Genomic DNA, 25,784 nt, shown 5'->3' with positions numbered 1-25,784 from the left:
TAGTTATTGTGGCAATTTGCACCAATAGCTTAAAAATGTTCCAGATACGATCAGTGACAACATGTGGCATAGATCAGGCTTCGAAATATAAAAATATTTCAGTACTGAAATGATTTTCAGTACTGAAAATCATTTCAGTACTGAAAATACTGAATGATTTTCAGTATCAGTTGCTCATTTTGATGAGACAGATGGAGCTTTGTGCTGCTGTTTTTCCAGCCTTGTTAGTCATCCTGCAGATCTTCGTTGTGAGCATGTGTGAGTCTTCATGAAGGAATGGCTGTTTGTTGGACTGCAGTGTTACAAAGCAATTTATTGTGGGTCAGTGGGGCTTAAATGTTTTGCTGAGTAACGCTGAAGGAATGAGCCACAGAGGTAACTTTGTGTCCAGGTTTGAGTTACTTTTTGATGAATGTGAACATTGATTTGAATTAAATTAAACAGAGTGGAAGGAATAAAACATGTATTAAAGATACATGTTAGGACATTTATTTTCTAATTTGTGTTACTGTTTTATAAATAAATAAATAAAATATATATATATATATATGTGTGTTTACAAAAATATTGCCGTTTAGGGATGATTGCTGTATTTGAACCCAGAAAATATTAAAATATTAAAACATCTGTGACAAATAATGAGTACATAATTTTACTGTGAAAATAAATTATGTTAAATTATGTTAATTACTAATTAATATTCACAAATATTCTAGGGAGATTTTATTTTCTTCTTTTTCTTCAAGGCAAACAGACCATGCAATGCCCACAGGATATTGTTTTTAAGATTCTGGATAGTATTAGTTTGAACAAAACAAAGAAACTGAATATTAGTTCAGAAAGTAACATCTAAACAAGCCTTTAGACTTGAAGTCTTGAAACATGTCAAAATAAATCGCTGTTTAAATATGAGGCACAGCGTCGCAAACTGCTATAAGACCGTCAAGCATAGAGGAAGAAGGTTGATGATTTTGGATTGTTTTTTTCACCCCCAACACGACTTGAGCACCTTGAAGTCACTATGCCAGCAACAACGTCCACTGCACAAAAAAATCTGGAGTCGGATAGGAGACTATCCAAGAAGTGAAGCTCAACACTAAAGCTGTCTCGCAGCAGAACAATTTGTTCAAGATTAGAAGCAAATCTATAGCAGAGTGACTGAACAAGAAAATAACCAAGTTGTTTCTATGACCTAGTCAAAGTCTAGAGCTCAACCTGAAGGGAATAGTTAACAGATCAGTCCAAAACCGTTTAACTGAACAGAAATGACAACACAAAGAGTAAAACAACTTTCACACAACAAAAATTGTTGAGACTGCTATAGTTTTATTGCCTAAACGTGTCTTTTCATTGATGATCAGCTGTTTGTCCTGAAAGATTTGAGAGATGACATACATTGCTTTTGAATTACGAGCATCTTCAATAAATATTCAGTATTAAAAATAGAAACGCTTTACAAAAGGCGAAATACTCACAATCCTGTTCTCAGTAGTTTTACCTAGAATAAAGTACTATAAGCTAAAGCTGTAAGTCAAGAGAACAAACACAAGCTGGCCCCAGTGAAATTATTTATTTTACAGAGGAACCCAAAGTGACAAAACTAGAGCAGCTACATACAGGAAGAAACGCCAATAGACTGCAGCCATGACAATATGTCAACCAGAGGCAGAGGAAAACAGAAGGTCAGCAGAGCAAAAACTGATGTTGCTTTTCCTCCCTGCAGAAATGTAAGCAACAAAGCAAACATTTTGAAGCTACCATAAATGCAACTCCATCAATAAAACAGAAATCTGTTTATTACAAATCTTTTGTCAGAGGCAATTTTTTTTTTTCTTTCTGACAGTTCAAAGGTTTTTTTTTTATGACTGAAGGCGCATGCAGAGGACTAAAGGGGGGAATACACACAGACAAACTTCACAGAAACATATAAAAATATGCCATACGACTTATATCAACAATTGAGGACTGTGAGTGCACTATTTACAGAAATAAAGCAGTATATATACCAATATTTACATCAATACGACTTAGTTCACATGTAGTCACGTACATGTCAGTGAGATTTATGGAAAAGTTGGGATGACACCGATTGTTACCATTCGCCTCCTTCTCCTGGTCACGTTTAAAGTAATATGCAGATTGATATTCATACCTTCATATTTAGGATCTAACGTTTCGTAAGGAGTCTTAGCAGATCCGTTTCGCTTCTTCTACTTCTTCTGGAATTATTAATAGGTGTTACTTCTGATTAACTCTTTTCATTTGAACCTATTAAAAACATTCAACTGAAATTATTTATTACAACCACAACGCAAAAAAAAAAAAAAAAAATCAGCCAAAACTACAGTTCTGGTCAGAGAACGTGAAAACACAATACAGGCTACCATCTTTGAGTGCTTTTCTGCTACCTGTTTGTGGAGTTCATCGAAAAGAACAGTATGTGTACCTCCTATAGCCAGCATAAATGTATATTTTACATACAGAAAACACAAAAGTCAACGTTTTGACTGATCATGCGGTTTAAAAACAAACATTTACCTCACATCAACAATTAGGAATGTTTTAGGGATTCTTCTTGAAAGTAATCGTTTCTGCTGGGGATGGAAAAAAAAAAAAAAGGTTAGCAATAAAATCGAAGACAACTATGTGGGTAGTAAGCATAGCTTAGCCCGATTCGTAAACCAACAAAGTGGGCAGAAAACAGGGCAAAAAAAAAAGGCATCTCCTTTTATTCATCTCACCTAAATAAATGCACTTGAGGAAATGAATCCACATCTACACTAACAGACGCTAACTGGCTAGTTAGCGGCTAAAGCAGCTAAACTGATTCTCTTAGTTATTTCACAGGGAGAAAGAGCCAAATGTGGATGTATTTGGAAGTGAGAATCTTGAGGTGAAGAGCCCAGATGGCTGATAAAGTGCAATGAGGTTTTCAAGGCTTTGAGGGATCAAAGACAATCACCACTTAACCCCCAAAGCCTGAGGCTAACACCTACGAGAGCGTGTGCAAGGACAAGAAATCAAGGACAGGTGACTTTTACTTGTGTGTAATGGCCTTAACCTTTAAGCCTCCTGAAGAAATGCGTAGGCACTAAGCATTTGTCCTACTGACAAACTATCTTGTTTGTAAATACCAGGTGTAAAACTCCCTCTGGATTTGGGGTTTTTGTAAGATAAAAAAAACAACTATGAAGCATATTTGGCACACATACAGGCATCAGAGTGACTGTGCTCAAGCAGTCCAAAAGCTGCTTTCTGGTACTGTACAAGGCAAAACCGTGGGACATTTATCCTACAGCGAAAAACATAATTTTTGGTCTAGTCCAAACCCTGCACTGTGAACTGTTGTGACCATGAGGGAATGGAGCTAAACCGCTTGTTTTAATTCACTCTCATAATCAAGTCAGAGCCTCTGTTTTCATCGTTTCCAACAGAAAAAAGTGGAGGAAGGCTACATCTTGTATAAATTAAGTGCTGTAAAAGGCGGCGCTAAAATTAAAAGCATAAATACTGTACACAACTATTTCTGCGTCCGCAGCTTAGCGTCATCAGTGAAGAGGTTCATGACAGAACTTCAGCTGACTTTTCATGGCAAAAAAAATACAAAACATATCATTAACGTATACAAGGCTTTGGCATGACTGTGTTGAGGAACGCACTTATATTTCACTTCCCAGTGGGACACATTTTAAGCTTAAACTGACAGCAAAAGTAAAACTGACCGAGCCAACCAAATGTGATTTTCTGCAAAAAATCATATGTTCTTTTTTTATTGTTTAATAAGGCTGTGTGCAATGTTTCGCCGTAACGCTCCCTCTAGTGGCGGAAAAAGGACATTGGCAGTTTCACAACTATGACTAGCCATTGTGAAAACAGATAATCACCACCTGACTGGAATCAGAAAAATCTGACAATACATCTGATATTAAGGCTAGCATTAAATTTCAGCTGAAAAAATAGAACTAAAATAAAATAAGAATTTCAAACTACCATTCTGAGCTATGTTACATTTAATGTACATTGTTACAGCTGATCATCTGCGGATGAAACGATGGACTGAAGTATTTCAAGTTCAAAAAGACTACATTTCAAAGAAAATGCAATGCCTCAATCACATCACATGACTCAATCCTCCTGTTTTTGTGCACAGACACCCTGAAGAATCCAGATCCGCCTGTGTAAGTTCTTTATTTGTCCTCAGTTTGAAAATAAGTCCGTCTGTGCACGCTTGTTTTTGGAACTTCAATTGTCTTATATCTCTTTCAACAGAAAAATGAGCGAAAATGCACAAATCACCAGGAAGACAACAAAAGCCGAGTGTGTGATGTGGTGGTATTCATTCATAAATCCAGGAGGGAGCTCAGAGTCGTGTCATAGCACATAGAGACGGATGGACTGAGCAAAAAAACCACCACCAAAAAAAACAACGCCTAAAGGTGCTGGAGGGAGATTGGTCAGACGGGGTGTTTGATTGTCTCAGACTCTCCAGAGCAACAGGTGATTGGTGCTGTCATCTCGACCGATGGTTTCACTGCTGTTGGTCAGCCTAAAGTCCTCGTAGCCGTCTCCACCAGAAATGACGAGGTGGTTGGTCTTCACTGGGATGTGTGTGGAGGTCCTGTGGTGTGTGGAGTCTCGCCTCTGGAGGCTCCCGTCGTCTACGCTGCTGCTGCTGCTCGGAGGCCGATTGCCTAGATCCAGATAAACTGGGGTTATTTTTGTTCGATAATAGAATTTGCTCATCTGAAATACTTAATTGCAAAAAAAAAACAAAAAAAAAAAGCAAAGACTTAAAAATACTTTTTCACAGCTCTGTAAACGTGAAGGAGTTTTTTTTGTTTGTTTGTTTTTGCTAAAGCAACAAAGTACCTGTGGAGTCTGTTGTTGTTGGAGGGAAGTTCATGTCAAATCCTTCTGGTAGCTCAATTGAAGTCAGAAACCGAACGTGCCCTGTGTGACCGTGAGCCGATCCGATCGGAACCAGAGGCGACTTAAGAGTCCCGGCACCAGTTCCTGTGCTCACTGTCGGGATCACCAGTGTAAGGACCACTCCTGAAGAATATCAAATCTCTTTGAAAATCAGGGTCTACCACCTAAGGACCTTGAATTTTGAAAACTTATACAAAAACTCAAACTTAGAATTCATACAATAAATCGGCTTCAGATTCTGCAGGCCAGAAATGTTAGAATTACAATTTAAAATCTCAACCTAAATTTGCAAGCCACAATACAATACGAGACAGCTTATTACTGTGGGTTTCTTTTTTTCCCCATCCGATTTCAGTAATGTTGAATTGCTATTGTGCAGATTTATGTTGCATTTCTGCAGTCATTGTTCCATTAGCATTGTGCGACTGTAGGACCACCGCAGTTAAATAGACAAACTCCGTGTCCTCACCTGCACTGGTGCCGATCCACAGCAGGTCCTTGCAGGCCAACAAGGCTGTGATCCTGAGGCAGGCAGCTTTGTGCTGTCTAATGATTGCATCTGCACCTGAATAAAGGTTTAAAAAACAAACAAAAAAAAAAACTATTCAGCAATTTTTAAACACTTTTTAGTCGTTAGCTCACCTGCTTCTCTCTGATAGACGATAACCTCTCCATTTGCTAATGATACAAACACTTTGTTGTCAAAGTACCTGACGTTAGAGGGGATAAAAACAAAAGTTGAAATTAAAAACATCAAGTTACAAGTTTCAAATGACTCAGCCTTCATAGACTGTGTTTCTGAACTATCAGTAAAATGATTTTATTTTTCCTTTTTATCAAAACAACTCTGAGTTGGAAATGATATCTCTGGATCTCAATTAGACAACCTCTACAATTAAAGGTCAAATAAATAAAGAAAACAAAATAAAGACTTTCAAAGACTGATGAGCTGTAAGTGCAAAAAGGCAGACTTACAATATACAGAGGATGGAGGCTGAGTGCTGCATCTTCATGCTGTTTTTACGGTTCCGAATGTTGTCTGAGGACTGGTACACGTGTATGCTGAAACAGACAGATGTTACAATTGATCAAGAAACCTGGACAAGACGTTGGCTGCCTCTCATCCAACAGCTGCTTTATATCCATGAATGCACGGATATTAACGTGCTGACAATGGATGGAGGGATGGATGGATGGATGGATGTGCTCTAGCACAAAACAGTAACTACAAAAGTTTCATGTTAAATCCACATACCATTACAAACTCAAATTTCAGAGCGTTGAAAGAAACAAAAGAATGAAGCAAAGGAAAAAGAGAAAAGAAAAGAAAGGAAGGTAGAAGGGTTTGTGAGAGACAGGATGGGTTGAAGGGCTTAAGGAAAGACACTGGGACAGAGAATAAGAGAAAAGAAAAGAGTTCATTTCCCTACCATCCATCTTCTGTGCCCAGCCACACAGAGCTCTGGTACGCCTCTGGGTCAATACTCAGCAGATCCTCCAGACTCGCTCGGGTGAATGACCCCCTGGAGGACCGGCGCATGGCCCGGCCGTCCATGGGACTCTCTGTGTGGGCGCGACTCCCCCCGCCTACTCCCAGCATCCCAGGAGCACCATAGGAGCTCGGGACGGGGAACTCCTGCTCCTCCTCGCTGCTGGTGGTCTCCGTGGCCATGTCCTTGGAGCTCACACCCTCATCGTCTTCAGGAAACGAACAGAGTAATGCCCGGTGAGCTGGCAAAATCTGGTGGTTCAACTGGCTAAATCTGGCACAATTACTCACTGCCATAGCTGGACGATATGGTGGAGTGACTGGCCTGACTCTGCAAGGTTGAAGAAGGACTAGGTGAATCTTCGTCGTCCGAGTCGTCGCTGTCAAATGGCACAAGCTCTGCCCCTGGTCCTGGGGAAGATAAGCCAACAGTCTGAAGGAAGGCTTGTTTTTATTTAACATTATCACGTCATCAGAAATTAAAAGATCCGACTTGATCTTATCTCACACAGTCCACAAATGACAAACTTTAGATGTTTATTTCTTAAAACCGTCACGGACAAGTTGGTCGATGTTGCAGGAAAACAACCTCTTATGTTTCAGAGGCTTTTTGTCAACTAAATTTAGATCACGTTCTAAGAAAACAGGGCCAACAAGTTAGCAAAGCAAGTGCATTTATTTCTCACCTACACAACAAAATTATCAGACAGTGATCTACTATGAAAGCTAAAATTTATGGAGATTTTAAATCTCAACGTATTCCCACCGCCCTCACAAACATAATTCAAACAGGACTATAAGGAGGGTTTTGTGGCAGCAGCTGACCTGTTGGCTGCTCCGTTGGCTCCAAGGTCGAAGGTGAGATGGAGATGTCGAGCTGCTGCTGGGGATGAGTAGGAGGCCCGGAGGTCGGCGCAGGTTCTGACACACGATCCCTGAGAGGGCAACATGGTGAAAAGCTTCACAATCACACTCATCAAATATTTCAGCTCCATCTAGAAATGTATGCCGGATCTCTATACGTCCAACAAAGTAAAGTGCAGCTGATTTTCCGACATATTAATCTCAGAGCCAGGTTTAATTGAATTTACAACCAAACGTGTGTCGTCCTCAAGAACACGCGTTTCATGTTGTTTTTGACAACATGTCAATAAGGAAAAATAAACGATTGCTCATTAACTGTGCACCCACCTTCCTTTGAGTCCTGGAACCGCAGCGATACAAATGATCCTGGCCGAGCAGACGGCGATGCAGGCCTCCACCGTGGGCTCATCTTTGATATTCAACAAGCAAACCTGCAACGAAGACGTCACATCACTCAGAATGGCTGCAAATTGAATTTGCTATTCGTAATCGGGTAATCTTTAGCCATGTCCTCTCACCTGGCCTACATATCCATCACTGTTACACACCCAAACCTCACAGCCACTGTCGGGACAGCTGTGGCTGGGCGAGGCACATGAAAACTAGAAAAACAAACAAATCATAAATACATGTTTTTTTGTTTTTTTTTTAGAACATGTTTCTTTTTCCCCTCATCATATGATTATTTGGTACAAGCAAAATTCAACAAACACACACAGCAATAGTTTGTTTTGTGTGTAAAAAAAGAAAAGAAAAAAAACACACCTGCATCCCACTGCGGGTCTTCATAATAGGGATTGCCTTCAGGAACTCTGGGTCCCACTGGTCCTTGTTCATGGCTAAAAGCACACACAAAAAAATAATCAGGAAGATTTTAACACCACAAGTAGAGTGAGGCTGCTCCGATTCATGAAACACATGTAAAGTTTTCTTAGATTTTGCAAAATTGAAAGGAGATGTAGCTTCTCAGCTACAGGTAGACATAAAAGTTTACTGAAAAGAATCTCATCCCCTTCGACCCGTTTCTTGTAGGACAGCATTTATTCGATCACATGATAGATTTCCTCACTGACCCAACTTTTTCTTGGCATCCTCAAAGGCCTGTTCGAAGCTCGACCGAGCGTCGGGCGAGCTGAACTCAAAGACGAAGGTGCTCTCAGCCGAGGCCGTTGTGAACTCCAGCTTTGTGGGCAAGAAGGTCATGCTAAAGGCCAAAGACTGTTTCTCAGAGAGCTCTTTGTGGACTGATGCCATCAGGTCTTTTATGACCTCATCTAGGGACTGAGAGGAGCAAATGAAAAGATGGAAGAGGTTAGATAGATTCGCTAGTTCCTCCTCCAGAGCTGGAGATAACTAATATATTTTTCTAAACTTTCCAATCCAAACTCTGCACAGCCACATGTACCTGATGTGGGAAGCTCAGGGTCTCTGATAGTTTGCTGATCTGACCCAAAGTGCTGAGATCCTCATCTAATCGGGTAATCATCTTCTGGACGCTCTCTCTGTTGGTTGCCTGAGAAGAACCTTTGGGAGAAACATGAGAGACATTCAAACATTGGGTTACTAGTTTCTTTATCGTGCATGAAGTGAATTGATACAATAACACAAAAGAAAAAACTAAACAAATAAAAAAATCTTACTTTTCACCACCTCCACATCCTCCAAAGGAAGCTTCCACAAAAACTTGTATTTGCTGGAGGTATCTATCACACTGGCAGCAGAGTATCTGAAACAGAGGTCGCATTATTTTTTTTTTTGAACACCAGGGGGCAGTGTGGGCTTTGTGCTGTGATGGCGCACATGATTGTTGCATACAGGCTCATGGAGCTGCGCCTCAACGAGCCAGACTTCCTCTTGAGGGTGGTGCAGATGATCAGATCGCTGAAGAGGAAGAGGGATCGGTCCTTCTTCCCCCCTACAGTCTTCTACACAGACACAGGAACAGCTCAGGTGATCTGAACCACATTCCTCCTGTAACGTTTGTTTGATACTACTGAATGCACCAGAAAAGAGTTTGCTACATTAATCTTACCGCCTCCATGACTATTTCCTGCCTCAAGAATTTCCTCTGTGGATTCAGAATCTGTCAAAGAAAAATAAAAAAAAAAGACAGCAATTAAAAAAAAAAAAAGGCTAAATCGACGCAGAACAAGCTCAGGTTGGTAGATGTAAAGCCAAAACATCTCACATGTTCAACTCCCTCTATGTGAGCCTCAATCTCCTGGATAACCCTGGCCTCCCTCTCCGCCTCCTCAGCGGAGCGACGCCCCTTGTTGATTTTCTCTGCCAGTCGGTGGATGTTCTTCTGCGCGTCCAGCAGAAACGGATGATCTGGATGATCCTCTGGCGTGTGTTTCAACAAGTCCTTGAACAAGTAACAAAAAAAAAACATGAATCCCTCTTTATACCACCCGAGTGCAGCTGAAGTCTCACTTCTAGCTGTGTAGTGCAGACAAAGCGGTCACCTTAACCAGCAGCTCGTATCGAGGAATCCTCTGCACCGGCTTGATCATCAGGTCGCCCAGAGCCTGCTTCTCCTTGTTCTCACGCATGTTTTGCTTTTGGATTAGAGGGAGAGAGAGAGACGATCGACACACAGACACACACACACACACAAAAGAGAGCATCTAAGTGGTGAAATGGACTGAGGCCTTCCCTCCTGGTTAATGTGTTTGTGTTTCAGAGCTCCAGGTAAATTGGTGTTGATTGGAAATGGAGGCAGCTGGCCTGTATAAGACTAAAAGGCACACCACTTCCTGGAAGTCTCGCTCTTTTTTTCTTCTTCTTCTTGCCAGCCAAATCTAATTAAAATAAATCTAATTCTAAGTTACACCCGTGTGTTGCTTCCCATTGTTTTTTGGTTTTGGTTTATGAGCCAGGCCATAACAGTAGCTTGAATTATTTTTTTAATGGGACAATATTGAGGACAACCCAGGGCATTAAATGCAGCACAGTGAAACCAGCAGAAATTTTGGTTGGCCGGAAAAACTACGACAATGTGAATGATTTGTTGGAAGGTTTATGATAATTGGACGAAGTGTTGAGCTTGTTTCTGAAAATAAAAACTGTTAGGCAAGAGTCCTGCTCGAGGTACTTTTAGGAATCCTGCCCATCTCTCTGAAGACACTCTAATTAGTGGACTACTGCAGGTAACATAAGTATTAAACTCCCTAAAATCTGATCTGTGGTGAACTTCACAGCTTCACCACAAGATGGCGAACTGGTTCTACTGTCCACAAATTTGACTGCAGCGCCAGAGCAGACATGGTTAAAAGAAAATCTCACTTATTAACATACCTGCACTGAATAATTATCATTACAGTATGTTTCAGATGAGAGGTTTGATTGCCTAAGCAGAGAATTGAAAGTTTGAACTAATTTTCCTACAAACAAAGAGCACGTAAAAGAAACACCAGAAACTTGGTCAGACACTCACCTCCAGAAACTTGTGAAATGCTGGTTTGGCCTCCTTTGCGATCCTAACTGCATCTTTAGCATTGAGGAAATTGTCGATGTATGCTGAATACATATCAGCGAGAGCATCTTTGGAGAACTACAAGAAGAAATAAACAAACAAAAAAAAACAAAAAAAAAAACACTGATTACCCGTTTAGGAACATCAGCCTGAAAATGATGTTTTATCTTTGAAATAAATGGGCAGTAATTTGAGCTCAATTTAAAATGAGGACAGAAATTTGGTGTTAGATTTAATCTCTGTACCAATAAATATGAAAAAAAAAGACAAAACAAAACAAAAAAACCCCACCAATACTAATAATAAAGCAACAAAAACAGGTTTACTTTCTTTTTTCCTCAACAAAAAACCCTTTCAGATTCTAAGATTTCAAACTGTAAATGATTTAAGTTAATTACTTTTAAAAGAAAGGAAATTTTAAAATGCCACACTTGAAAATGTAGGTCTTTGACATTGCAAAATCAAGCAGGTTGTTATAAAAAACATAAAAACTTTTTTTTTATTGTTCTTCGTCCATTCATCCGTCCATTTTCTTTGCACCGTCGTCCCTAGTGGGGTCGGGACAAAGGTGCTGGTGCCTATTTCCAGCGAGACATTTCAGGCAAGAGGCGGGGGTTATTGTTCTCAATTTTCAAAAAAAAAAAAACTATTTTCAAAATCTCTATTTGCTTATAGGAATACTTCCATCTAGTTACAGGAAACACAAACCAGGGCAAACCTAAGACACGCCACATTTCCCGTAAGCTAAATTTGCCAGGTTTCTGAGAAAAAAACTAAATCCTTCAGTCAATCTATTTATCTTGTATTTTTCTGTCTCCTTCAATCACACACATGAACCCAGATGACTCAGCCTGACCTGATTTTCCCTCAAATGGTTGAAGACCAACAGGGAGACAGAGAGATACAGAGAGAGAGAGAGCCAGAAAGAGATAGAGATAGAGAGACAGAAAGAGATAGAGATAGAGAGAGAGAGAGAGAGAGAGAGAAAGAGATAGAGAGAGAGAGAGAGAGCTGGAATTGTAGCACCGATCTAAACAGAAGAGGAGGGCGTGGAGGGAGCTGTTATTTAACCCGATTACAGAGTAAACAGATTTTTGTCACTCTATCAAATACGAGTTGACATTTTCCTAATTATCTCAGATTTTCTGTTCCCAACCTTTCATGCCCGATGCCCTCCCCTCTTTAATTTGTCCATTCTCTGACTTTGGGAACTCACAAGCAACGTCAAAACAAAAGCCTGAGTTGTGGAGGACACATGAGGTAAAAAGGTGAAGTTCTTTCCAGTAGATTTTTTTCTCTAAGTATAGCTCCCTCTGATCTTTACTTAGCTTTAATTAAGAGTGTCCACTCGTCTAAATGTTAACAAGAAGATTAAACTGTGCACTGCCAGAGAGTCGATAACACAATGCCTTGTGTTTAACATTTTAATCCCTTGATGTTTGCACACTTAATACGGTCAGGAAAAAAACAAAAAATCTTTTTAAGCACCGACTTTCAGATTCAAAACATGTCTGGGCTGTGTGCTTAAAGTGTAATTTATGCTCATGAACAAGTGCATTTTTTAATTAAAAGTTAGGGAAAGTAAAACGGCTTTATTGCTGTTTTATTTCTTCATTTAAGAGCAGAATTTGGGTGCTAAAAATGTGTTGATTCGTACGTGTAACAATGTCTTTTTCTTTTTTTTTTACATGAGCTCTACATATTTCATACATTTTATGTTACAGAAATAATAGCCCTTAAAATGTCATCAAAATACAGCCACAAACTGCAATCAATTTAACTGAAATTTTGTACAAAACAGCAACATAAAGTACTGTGTGTGGAAAACTGTGAATAAGACTAACATCCAAATTTTGAAATATATATATTGAAAATCCTAATATTCTCTTTCCTCAAAGGACAAAAGTCATCATATGTTTACTTTAAGATTTCTGACAACTTCTTGACACAATATGATCAATGTATTGACAATTTGCCTAATTCTACAATAAAAGTAATCTTGTCCAAGGAATTTAAATGATTAGATAAAATTATTCTATATAATCTAGACATTATTACAGCAGTCCCAGCTTTTAAAGAGAATTTGAATTACTTACAAATGTACATTGAAATACAGAATGTGTTTACGTTTCTAAGGATTTGCAATGTGAATAATCTGAAACAATTGAAGGATTACTGTCATACTATGTGATGACACTCCATAGCACATTTTCTGACGAGACAAAGCTGATTCTGACAGAGACACAAAGGTAGACAGCACCAGAAAAATGAAAACGACTAGTGACTGAAGCAGCCGAAGGGTTAAAAAAAAAAAAAAAGAAAAGGAACTTGCCCCGTGTGAGGCTCGAACTCACGACCTTCAGATTATGAGACTGACGCGCTGCCTACTGCGCCAACGAGGCCTGCAGCACACTGCAGCCGCTTCCGTTTAGATAGTCGGGGGAAGGTGGTGTAACAGTGCCTGCTAGTGGGGGAGAAATACCACCAACTACCTGCTATCGAGACTATTTCTCCATGTGGCTCCAGTTTTGCTTTAGAAAGTATAAGAAATCTTTGAGAAGCTTTTAAAAAAAAGAGATCAGACAGTGTTTGAATTTCACATGTAATCGGTAAAATGCTCTTAAGTTACTTTTAATTGAATTTATCAAGGCTTTATAATCACTTCAAGTCTAAAAAAGGGGAAAAAAATCTAATGTAGAAACTAGAGATTTGTCTATGACATATTTCTGCTTGCTAGTTCAGTATTTCTCTTTCCTGCCTTTTTCAAAGACCAAACGTAACATTTAGACCGACGCTGATCGTTTGGCAGAGTTTAACATCTAGGTCTAGAGCCATCATTAGGTCATGGGAAATTTTAAAAAGGGGCACAGAGCAAGCCACTAGAAAAAAACCAGTGCTGAAATATTGCCACATGTGGTCCGCCCCTCTTTATTCCAGCTTCTCCTTGTTGGAAGAATTATTTGTCTTTTCAGGACAAACAATTTTACAAATGTAGTATGTTTAAATGCACATACTACATTTGTCTTAGCCACTAAAATTAAAATATTCATTACAGAAATTGAACACTGTATGAATTTTGACAGAAAAATCTACATTAACCAAACTAAAACACAGTTTTATGGAGGTTTAGTAAACAAACCAACAGCATCCTCTACATTTACTGGATCTCCTTGGTAAATGTGTTGATACTAAGTTGAAGTAGCATTGTATTACAGTGATAAAATCTGCAAAATCCAGTTTACAATTTCAGTACTTTTCTTTAGTGAGAATGAAGCTATAATTGCTTAAAATGAAATCACAGATGCCTCAGTCGGGTGAAGCTCAAGCAGTTCCTGTATAATTAAAGCAGCTGAAGCTTTTTACTTAGATTTTAGGTTGACTTAGTATCTGGGAACGTTTAATCTGCAGTCCATGACTTTCTACTTCCTTGGGCTGTAATATAACAGACATATCTCTATGCTACTTATCAATATGGGAAAGATGAGAGAGCATATCATTCAATAACAGAATAATAGAATAGAAAGATTGCATTTTATCCCTCAAAGAAACTTTAGGAAACACAACTAGCATTTGGAAACCTACTGTCTTTAGCAATTTGTTTCTGATAAATGTAATACAAGCAACACATGAGAAAGTACTGTTTGCTCCTCCCCCTACACTATACAGTTTATATAGTTTTTGTCTTCATATTATTGTAAACAGGTTTTAAAAAGTTTTGTTTTTTTAAATTTCACATGAGATAATGTGCCAGAAAGAGCGATGACAACAAATGTGTGTACTTCGGGCGCGTCAAACGAAAAACAAATTTCGACAAGTCTTTTTTGTGACTCTTCTGCGAGAAAATAACTATCAGTCTAACAAATACAGCATGTAGTTCAGCCTCTATAAATGGACTGGGTAAAAAAAAAATGTTTTTCTCATTTTAAATGTTTATAAAGTGGCCACTGACACAAAATTCAAAACAGATGTGGGCCATAATTCAAGCAATCCACTAAGAAGTGAGGGCAGATATGTTCCCAGCTGAAGTTATAGGTAAACAACTGGAATGATAAAGGATATAGGTATCAAATATAATTGCAGAAATTAAATAAATATACAGTGCCAAAGTATGGCACAGAGTAGTGTGAATAGCAAAAGCAAAGATCCCTCCACAAAAAACAAAACAAAACAAATCTTACTATTGCTTATGGCATTGCTTACAGCTGCATTTTTAAACTTCTAAGTGTTACAGTACGATTCCTTGAACAGAGAATGATACCTTTGGCTGCATCAGCAGGCCACTTGTAATGTGGGTAGGGTGCAAGAAACACTGATCATCAGTCAGCTCATTTATGCTTAAAACTGGGAATTTTAGAACATCTATATTTGCTAAATTGGTGCATCACTTATAATTTAAGAGAGCACAGCTGAGAGGTACTTAAAAATGTTAAAAAAGGGGGGGGGGAAAAACAGGAAAAAAAACTGCAGATTCACACAGTTACATCTCAGATTTGTAGCAAGGCTCCTAATAGTGGAAATTAAAAATTCACCTGTGATCTTGAAAATGTCAATCCAGCCAATTTAAACTTCTCATCCATAACTTTTAGCTCCACTTACTGAGTGGATGAGGAGGTGTCCCACCGTCTGCCTGTCGTGCCATTGGCCGACACAGCCTGCAACCTGCTCCAAGAACTGTTCGTGATGCTCCAGGATCTCTGGGATCTGATAAAACATCTCGTCCACCAGCAGGGGGTCCACGATGGAGCTGCCGTCTGGTTGTTTCAGAGGACGCATGTAGCCCTGATGGAAGAAAAACAAGGACAACTCAGCAACTGAACAGTTTTAGATAAATTAAGGAGGCAGCTTTAATAAAGATTTGATATGGATCCAATTTCCAACTTATATGAAAGTTTTTGATTTAAAAAAAAAAAAAGAAAAAAAAGTGAAATTGGATTTGTGTTGTACTGAACCCATTAGGACATGGGGAACATTTTTTTTTTTTGTTACCTTGCAAAACTTTTGCGTTCCCTCGCAATATTTGCTAGTCTATATTGTATACATAGTCACAAATGTCAATTTAAAATTTCAAATATGTAGACTTTTAAAGATCCTCAGTGAAAATGTGTTTATTATTAACTCTTTCATGGAAAATTTTTTATTGAAAATCAATTTATTCACTGCATGTTAATGTCCGTTTGTGTAAGTTCGAGATGGAAACGGCCCTTTAAACCGTTCAGATTACCAACACAAAAGAGACACAACCAAAACTGTCGGATAACTTATTACCCTGCGATAATAACTCAGAAAGAGTCCAAATAGTTTGGATGTTTGTTTTTTTTTTTCTTTCTTTCCTACTTATGGAAAGTTGCTGTTTATATATCATGAGTTTGTGGTGATTTTTCTAAAGAAAAAGATATAAAACTTCAGATATTAAACAAAGAGATATTAACATGGATAAACCTTACGATAACCTTATATTGAAGCAGAAAATACGATGGGCACCATAAGAAAGGCTTAAGGTAATCAATTATGCCACATGAACTGATCAGTAAATTATTGCGAGGGAACGTAAAAGTATTGTGGGGGAAATAAACATCCTCCATGTCCCGTAGGGGGCGCCGCAGTGTTGGGTACACAGTCACAAAAACCAAAAACCAAAACCAGAAACGAGTAATATGGGGAAAGTTGTCGGATTTAGGCCACTTTTGCCAGAAGTGTGAACATAATCTTAATATCTGCGTTCCTCTGCAGGAATAGCATGTTCACTGTGATGTGCACTAAGCTTTATTCTGTGTGCTATTCGAGAACCACTGTTTTATAGAGATTAAAATAAATACAGGGAGACTGTGCTTACTGGTAAGGTGAGTTTTAAAAGCAATGTGCTGCGGTGCATTTGATTTAAGAGTGTGAGAGTAAAAGGAGGCTTGAATGCAAATACATGTCGCATGTTTCCATTTGACATTCGCAACAACGAAAACCGTGTATCCTGCTCCTCGGTTATGTGCTACTTTTTATCGCTCCATCATATAAAGTCGTCCTCCAATGTCATAAAATGTAGAAAACGTCCTGGGAATTAAATTTATACCCCATTGAAAGGCATTGTAGCTCAATGAGTGGGATGCTCATGTGAAGACAGGTGTCATGACACGCAGCTAAAGGTTCACAAATCCCCCTAAAACTGTCTGGTTCTGAGGCAGCAATAAACACCAACTCAGCTCAGAGTTAGAAAGTCAGCTCAGCAGGATCTGCAAGATCCCAAATAAACAATGTTTGTACCTCTGCTGTGATCTCCGTTGTTTTGTTTTCTGGGATCAGCTTTTCCTATTTCCCACCACCGTTCTTCCAGCACACCAGCACTGGGCATAAGCCACAGGGTGCTTTCATTCGGTTTTAACAGATCGATGGGCTAAATCTGCTGTTTGTTAAACCGGGAGATTGTTATGGCGAGCCCCCCACCATTCACACATAAACCGATTCGTGTCTCTATTTCTCCGCATCAGCGTGATCTTCACTGAATCTGAACGATTCGGTTTGCACAAGATGCGGAATCCGCATTGAGATTATTGCAGTTTTACCGACTCAAATGGATTTGCTGTACTAAACACTGGGTTTTATTTTGTGAAGGTTTGAACAGCCACATGACGAGAAGTTCTGACTTTTGTTGTCGGGACTGCTAAGCATTTGAGCTGTGGACTGAGAAAACCCCTCCACAACTAAACTACCCTGAATTTTTATCTGAATTCCTTTTAATATTGTTGCCTTTTCTTTGTCTCCCAGTTTTATTGATTGTGGGGTTAAAACTGGGCTCGAGTCAGACACCATATCTCCAGCAGTGAGACGCATGCTGTGAACCAGTAAACATGAGGGAATTTAGGAAATTCAATTTAAGCAGAAGTGGACTCAGCCGGATATGACCTCCAGGCACCACAAACAGAAACCAGACCTTATAGCTTATGACCAAGACAATCTGGAGTTTACGCCATTTGAAATGTAGACAGAACTGAGATTTTGTCAATGCAGCACTGATTCAGCTTGTGCTTTTATTAAGTGCAACATAAGATCTCAGTATTTTTTTTAATCTCCAGATACTATAAAGAAAAAAAAGATGAAGCTGTGCGGCCTTTAACTAGGTTGTTTTGAATCGTGTTGTGAATTACATAATCTTATGTAAGATTGGTTTAGCGCATGTCTATCTTTAACTGTTTAATAAAACAAACTGTGAAGTTTGCTTCACCATTTGATTCTTTTTCATATTTCATATTTGTGTGTCAACATTTCCCTTATACAGATGTCATATTTCTCAAGAAAAATTCAAGTGCATGTTGCTGGGTCAGTTCTAGCTTTAAAGCTAATTAGCAGTCTGCAACCTACCATCATAATAGATCAAAATAAACTGATAATGTTAAACAAAGTAGTTAACAACAAGTATGTGAACAAAATTTTCACGCAAAAACAATTTTTCAGAGACCACAGAAAGAAAACTTGTGCTGAAAAATAAAAGTAATTCACTTATTAACCCATGTGTGCTCCAGCATTCATTTACACCTCCGAAAGTACTGCTTAATGCATTTCATTTGGGAGTTAGGAGCAGCTATGTCAGAGCAGACATCTGATCCAATCATGGCTAACCATATTACTCAAACTAAATACGCTATGCACAAAAAGTTTTCCAAAAAAGTCCCAAATGAAGAAGGTTCGATTTGAGTCCTGGCCGGCGCTGCTGCAGAGCGGCCTAAGCTGGAGCACATCAGAAGCCCTCCCTCAAGGATCTGCACTCTGCAGTCTCCGTGGTAACGCATCTTTTTCCCAGTGTCGTCATGGGAACACAGCTGAGGATTATTCACTTTGTGGCCACACACAAACTCAGAAATACATGAGCAAGAAGAGCGCAGTCAGTGTGCATGTGGGATGTAACATGTTCCTACAAAAACAACTCTCACACACACACACACACACACACACACACACACTGCAGGGAGCTTAAACAAACATATACAACAAACAGCGACGGGCTGCTCAACCAAGTGGTTGCAGTTTGTACTTGAATCTGTGTGTGTAACTGTGCTACAGGGAGAGACAGATCATACTGCTGAAGATTTGGGGTAAAGGTTAGTTAGTGGGTAAAGCACAGACAGGTATGCGAAATATAAGGAGAGTGGATGTGTGTGTATATAATATAATAAAATACGCTTATAAATCTCATTTAAAAAGATATTTTAATATTATAATTACAATTATATTATTGTATTATTACAATATTATGGTATGGTAATAATAATACCATACAATAATATGGTATTATTATTAACTGATCAGTAATGTAAAGACATCTTTGAACTGGATTAAGACATTTTATGGTCTCAACTCTCTGAAAAACCGTCTGAGCGGCACTGGATCACAAAAATGCTGGAAAGTGTGTTTTAAATTTAAAAGGCTGTTATGATTTTACTTCTCTGGTTTTCCAGACGCTCTACTGCGCGTGTTTGTGTGTGTGTGTGTGTGTGGGCAGATACTGCTGATGACAGGGAGTTGTGATAAGGTTAGCAGATAATCCTGGCCTAATGAATGACAGTAAGTGGATTACATAACACCTTTGCTACCTACATTTGTTATTCATCGCCTCAGCGCTCTGAGTTTACAAGCCGGTTGGTAGTTTTTTGCCTTCTGTGTGCACAGATAATGTGCGTCTGAGAACAACGCTCGCTTATGAGGGGAGAAATATCAGCAGATGAGTGAGTGTTTGAGTGTGTCACCTGAATAAGAGTGCGTAGAGACTCAACATATGACTGCTCTGTGTCCAGGAGGGTCATCATTACATGCTTTCTCATGTCCTACAAAGACAAAGAGACAAGGTGAATAAATGAAGATTAGTCATTGCATTCATTTCTTACAAACACAATTAATGCTGATTTATGTAACTGTAACCTTCAATGTAGAATATAAAACATGAGGGAACACAAACAGTGGCATGTAGACACATTCTTCCATATCATAAGGAACTGATGTTAAAATATTCCTAAATGTGCAAAAACTAGTAAATCTGTAAAATATAACTTAAAAATGTGAAAGGACGTTTAGATACCCAAATGTTCAAACAACACTTAAGAAATATCCATCAGTGTCACCAGATTCTTGTGAGCTGTTTTTGTAACTTAAGCAAATTAATCTTCTTCCTGCTAGATGTATATAAGATGAATACTTTGCTATTTCTTGCAGACTTCATGGCGGAAAAGTTATAGCAAGAACACAGATGCACAGCAAGCACACACACACAAAAAAACTCTCCAGATTAGAGGTGACAAAAGTCATAAAATGCCCACGAGAAAACCTGACTCAGCTAAACACTCTTGCCGTGACTCAAGACGATATGTGGATGTGACCTAACAGCCTGCTCCAACATACTGACATCAGGAAGGAAACAAAAATAACAGAAAGTGCAAGGATAAGAAAAAGAAATGCGGGAAGTTCTTCCACAGAGCAAGAAACATCAAGATGACAACATACCTTCCCTATTAATTTTACATATTGTATTAAAAATATCCTTCTTCTGACAAAATGCTGCTACATTTCAATTGCTTTCCTATGTATATATAAATCGACCATATTGTGAGATTCCCATCCCATCAATTTCTATCCATAATTAATTGTAACCGAATATAAGAGTCCTGTTGAAAATAATTCTAATGTTTTATTTTGTATTGCAAGTCAACCTTAAAAATACTGTGTGTGATATAAATATAAATGAACACTTTCCCACTGATAAACATGGTAGTCGTAGCATCATGCTGGAGGAATACTTCTTGCCAGCAAGACATAGGAACTTGGTCAGAGTTGATTTTAATGTAGATATTGTTAAACACGTGGAAATCCAATAAGGAAACGTGGTAGATCTAAAGCTAAGGCAGAGACTGAGACTCCATTTGGACTTACAACAGAGAAACAAAGAAACGGTTCATATCAAAGCTTTAAATCCAGACCAACATATGTTAGGGAAAGTGTAGCAAGACTTAAAGTGTTGTTAGCTAATGTTTTCAGTTCAATCCGAATAAATTTGAGCTATTTTGCAAAAGCCGGCCAGAAATCGCAGTTGCTACATGTGCAAAGTTAGTGGTAGAGTCTTGCCCCAGAAGACTTGCACCTCAGTAGATAACCCACTTAAAGACACAGCAAGGACAATGTGGTCAAATTTGATGACCTAACCTGTCAAAACTTGATAACAAACCATTTTCTATGTCCTAGATCAGCTATTAAGAAACGATGGCTTGCTGGAGGCATGAACTCTGCTGAAGTTTTAAATTGAACACAATTGCAAATATTTGGCTGTGGAATATGTAATGCGCGAGCTCAATGAAGTTTAACGGAAAATTTGTGCACTGTGAACAACACCGTGGGGAGTGAGGCTACATCATCTTTGCCAGGCAATAAAATGTCTTGCACGTTCCTCTTGCTGCGATTTTAATTGGTCAATGTTTGGAAGCATGGCCAGTACAGACTGAATGGCTTTGTTCACTTCCTCCGCTGCCATTCCCAAACATCAAACCTACTAAAGGCAGACTACGGTTCAAAAACAATGCAGAAAATCAACATCAATCATTCACAACTCCTTCTGTTCGCTGACTGGCCTGGTTGAAATTCAATTGAAGAAATCCAACTCAATGGCAGAAATCCTAGACGGCGTGAGGAAGAGAGATGAGAATGCATAGAAAGGCAATGGCCAAACTAAAGGAAAACTAACAGGAACTGCACTTGTGCTTCTCAATCACAGATAACATGTAAATGCTCTAATCTGTCAATAATCTGCTTTGATGAATACAATTGTGTTACTTCTGCCATTTAATTTTGTGGCTATTTGGCAGCAACAACAAGTGGAGAGGAAGTGTGTGTGTGTGTGTTTTAAGGGGTAGGAGTGTGAGGTTGAGGGATATGAGGAACATGTCAGATGTATAATCTGGGGGGATCTCAGGGGAGGTTCCCAAAATATTCTAGTACCAAACAGGACATAAATATCAGAGGAAGCCGCAGGCAGAGCCGTGTGGTGCTTGTACAACCACAGAGGCTCTTTCTCCCTCTCCCCGTCTCAGAAGGAGAGGTTGCATAAAAATACACTATGGAGGACTTATTCCCCCCTCTTCGCCTGCTCTGCTCTGCCAGCAGCTCTTTGCCCTATAAATAACCTTAACAATAACTTCCCAGAAAGGGTATGTTTAGTGTTTGGCATCTGTGGAGGTCCCAGGGGCACCGAGGGGTTCCAAGTGGGGCCGAAAGGTGGTGTTTGGATGGGGAAGAATGTGTATCGTTGTGGGTGAGGGGGTAGTGAGTGAGAAAATTGCTTTTTACAATACAGAAGAGAGTGTTTAACACTTTTTGTTGAAGGGGTTGTACCCAACTCTCTTCTTTGTCAGATTAATTTCCATTTACCTCAATGTTGCCATTCCAGTCTGCTCATATGAACACAAACATACGGTGAAATAAACAAGGCTACAGGGCGAAGCACGCGATGCAGAGTAATCATCATCTCTTTATTTCCCATAATTACCCAGAAAGTGGGGAGTTACTCTGAATGTTTTGTGCTCCAGTACCTTCTTATATTATGTAGCAGGACTAATGTTAGACGTCTCAGTTACTCTGTGACGGTTCCTATTACTCGATCTGTAACAATCACTTACGGTGTGGTAAAAAAGGATTTTCCCCATCACAGATATCTTGTTTTATTTTTTGCCCTTTCTTTTCTGGCACTGTTTCAGCCTGAGTAAATACTTTAAGCACTCTGATGATCCCCAAGACTTCTGGGGGAAATAATGTGTGGACTGGAGAGAAAACTGTGGAACTTGTCTGGTGTAAAAACTAACAGCATCTCATAAAAAAAAATTTAAATAAAGAACATCACATGGCGACAAAAACAGCTTTGCTTCAGAGGATAAACCCATCTCACACAGTATCAAACTGTCTTCCTAAATCTTATTAAACATGACAACGGCACACATGCATACAAAATGAAAACGCGTAAAATACCCTGAGCGAATTGCTAATTTGAATTACGCCTCATTTACAATGATTACAGTGATAAATGCAAATCTCGTTTTCCTCATGGAAGCTAAACTGAAATCAACAACTTAGATTGGTTGCTGTTTATTCAGACTTAGCATTTAATAAGAGGAATTTGCAAGTCCTGCTGTAGGATTTACAGATCTTTTGTAAGATGTGCTGAGATGATAATGTTCTCTGGATGACCGGACAGGAAGACGAGTGATACAGTAAGATACGTTTAGATACGAGGAAAAAAAAGAAGAAAAAAAAGAGGGGAACTTCCCTACGGACAAGAATGTTTTTCTATTTTCCCTTGGTTGTCTTTATTAAATTACACACACACGCACATCAGAACATGGAGAAATAATGCTTGGAATGTCACTTTCATTTCATGTGCCAGGTTACCATAGCAGCCCCAGCTGAGAGGTCGAACAATTACGGGACGACAAGTGATTCGCTGTGAAGTTGACAGTAGTTTGGGACGAAAGTCAGCCTATATGCTCAGTCCGGTTTCTGTCAAACTTCAGCACAAAACACTGGAACCACTACAGTAAGACAATCAATGCTCAGCTCATGAAGCTAAGCAGACATAGAAAAGAAAAAAAAAGCTCAATACAAAAAGACAAGAGAGAATATTTGTGATAGACAATATAATTGGATGAATATGATTAAAATTTGTAATATTTTGAAAATTCTATTCAACACCGATTCATTTGAGCTTTACTCTGTTCTTATTGTATGCACACACAAAAAAAAACAAAAAAAAAAAAACAAGATAAGATCCTCTGTGGACCTGTCAGAACGGGAACAATCAGACCTGATTGTTACACCTATAAACTGCAGCGCATGTGTGAATAGCGCATACTTAAAAAGAAATGAAGCCAGTTATTAAACAGGAGACAAAAGTATAATCAAGCTTACAAAATCAGTATCTTTTGTTCTTCTAGTTTCAACTGACACTCAACCCCAACAATGTTTTTTTGTTTCTTTTTAGGATGAGACCAAAATTACTTAATAAAAAACAGGATCCATTAGTACACCATTGATCCATGGAAACACATCGGAGGATCCAATCAAAACCTTCTGTGGCAATGCATCCAACAAATGTCGATGTCAAATTTATTTATAATGCACTTTAAAAACAGGTGTAAAACTGCACTAAAGTGCTGTGCAAGAACAATAATAAAATAAGTTGATGAAAAGAAAAAGAGAAATATTACAAGAAAAGAAAGAAAATCCATATCTATTGTTAAAATGATATAGGTAATAAGTAAAAAAAAAAATAGAAAGAGAAAAGTGTATTTTTCTTACTTTTACACCTGCCAGCGTCAGGTTGATTTATACAATAGTCCTATTTTTATTCACTTTTAGGCAACTTCACCTTCTGCAAAATGCCTGACACAAACACATCTTTGAAAATATCACCTCAAATGGAAGAGAAAAATGGATACGTGCGACAAAAATCAGCATAATCTAAATTAAACGCACCCAACAGAACCAATGAGTCATCCTCATTTAAAAATGAAACCGGAGAGCCTTCATTATGCCAGCACTGCATATCTCAGGAATGATGTGGCTTTAAAGATGGAGTCTGTGTAATTCAATCGCCCCACAAACAGAGGAGGGGTAATGATTTTTGGGCAGACAAGTCCGTACATCACAGTCTGTTCGTCTGAGAGGGGATTCACATCCACACGTAAAAGTCGTAAAACATTGCAGGTTGGATTTTTCTTGCCTCCAATACGTTAACAGTGTCTAACATCAAGCTTACTCAGCAGTCTGAGTGTGTGTGTATGTGTGTGTGTGTGTATTAGTACATCATGTTCTCCTAAGGTTACACATGTCCTCTTATGCGCTTTAGCGATGATGGGGACACAGCGGACAAAAAAATGATCCCAAATATTCCCGGCAAAGGAGAACGTAGGAACACTGGATGACAAACATAGGACAATAATCTCAGACAGCTTTTACAAATTAAACCAGAAATCCACATGCGCATTACAAAAACCTTTTTGTTGCTGCCTGACAATAAGTCAAACTAAACGTTCACTGTTATTTTATAATTTTACTTCAAACTCAAACGTTACCATACAGCTCTTTAGTATGTGGTATAATTTCCCTTCAAATTGCATGACTTGGATTTAATATTTTGCAGATCCTTCCGCGACTTTCTTACATTGTAAATTACCTGCATTTGTATGTTTTGTCAAGTCCAAAGACTCCAGTTACACTACATGCGTTCAACATGCATGTATGTGGATTTGTGTAAAATGGAGCTATGATGAGCAGGCTTTATCTTACTTTTAAAGCAACGGCTTCTTCCTCTATGTGTGGTCGTCCATGTTGAACAGGACTTGTTTTACTGTGCACAATGACACACTTTTATCTTACCAGAAATCAATCAACATCTTCCCAGAATATTTGTAATTTGCTCTGGGGTGGATTTGCATATTTAGCACCAAAACGGCTTCGTCACTGAATAATCTTTGTTTAAATAAACCGTTTAATTGTTGGCACTTGAATTTTACCTGAACAGGGTCGAGCGGCACTTTCACTCTTCAAGAACCGGATCTAAGGATGAACTAGACTTGTGTCTTCCTGATATCTTGGCTGATTTCTTTTGTGTTTTCCATGATGCCAAACAGAAACGGAGTGTATTTGAGGTGTTTCCTTGAAATACATGCAGAGGTGTGACTCCGTTCAACTCAGCTAAACAGCACGAGCGATGAAGCCGCCGCCACCTGGTCTGTCCTAAAATGTTTGAGGGCATAGTAAGCCTGCGCAGAACTGAATAAGCAACATCTAAAAAGTATCTTTCAAATGAAAGCATCCCATCCACCCAGGGAAAAAAATGTGTGATTCAAATTCAGACCAGTGCAGGAAAAAAGGTGCAACTTTTATACAATGCATCAAAATATTTGGCTTCAACTCCATTTCAGTTGTTGTTTTTCATGCAACAAAGGGAAAAAATGTGTTTTCTTTTACTGTGTGCAAATGTTTAATCCTGTAGGACAGCTGCAA

The 25,784-nt window shown here is 38.8% G+C and overlaps 1 protein-coding gene and 1 non-coding gene across 2 annotated transcripts in view; both read right to left on the bottom strand.

The window, feature by feature from the left end:
* Positions 1-1,778: 1,778 nt before the first annotated feature.
* Positions 1,779-25,784, bottom strand: part of arhgef17 (Rho guanine nucleotide exchange factor (GEF) 17) — a 67,390-nt gene continuing 43,384 nt past the window's right edge. The window contains exons 2-22 of the mRNA XM_016676926.1: positions 19,490-19,567; positions 15,354-15,536; positions 10,719-10,835; positions 9,748-9,840; positions 9,471-9,647; positions 9,315-9,365; positions 9,098-9,207; positions 8,923-9,008; positions 8,688-8,806; positions 8,356-8,563; positions 8,048-8,121; positions 7,801-7,884; positions 7,610-7,713; positions 7,244-7,353; positions 6,710-6,829; positions 6,360-6,627; positions 5,905-5,991; positions 5,558-5,639; positions 5,399-5,525; positions 4,870-5,052; positions 1,779-4,691 (exon numbers count right to left, since the gene is read on the bottom strand). Coding sequence (XP_016532412.1) covers positions 4,477-4,691; positions 4,870-5,052; positions 5,399-5,525; positions 5,558-5,639; positions 5,905-5,991; positions 6,360-6,627; positions 6,710-6,829; positions 7,244-7,353; positions 7,610-7,713; positions 7,801-7,884; positions 8,048-8,121; positions 8,356-8,563; positions 8,688-8,806; positions 8,923-9,008; positions 9,098-9,207; positions 9,315-9,365; positions 9,471-9,647; positions 9,748-9,840; positions 10,719-10,835; positions 15,354-15,536; positions 19,490-19,567 — 2,676 coding nt within the window. The 3' untranslated portion in view covers positions 1,779-4,476. The remainder of the gene's footprint in view (positions 4,692-4,869; positions 5,053-5,398; positions 5,526-5,557; positions 5,640-5,904; positions 5,992-6,359; positions 6,628-6,709; positions 6,830-7,243; positions 7,354-7,609; positions 7,714-7,800; positions 7,885-8,047; positions 8,122-8,355; positions 8,564-8,687; positions 8,807-8,922; positions 9,009-9,097; positions 9,208-9,314; positions 9,366-9,470; positions 9,648-9,747; positions 9,841-10,718; positions 10,836-15,353; positions 15,537-19,489; positions 19,568-25,784) is intronic.
* trnam-cau (transfer RNA methionine (anticodon CAU)) lies at positions 13,087-13,159 on the bottom strand. The gene has a single exon. It is a non-coding gene; the product is annotated as a tRNA-Met (tRNA).

The sequence above is a fragment of the Poecilia formosa genome, unplaced genomic scaffold (genome assembly GCF_000485575.1).
Source record: "Poecilia formosa unplaced genomic scaffold, Poecilia_formosa-5.1.2 Scaffold144, whole genome shotgun sequence".
In the NCBI taxonomy this organism is placed as follows: domain Eukaryota; kingdom Metazoa; phylum Chordata; class Actinopteri; order Cyprinodontiformes; family Poeciliidae; genus Poecilia; species Poecilia formosa.
This window is presented reverse-complemented; position numbering and strand designations above follow the sequence as displayed.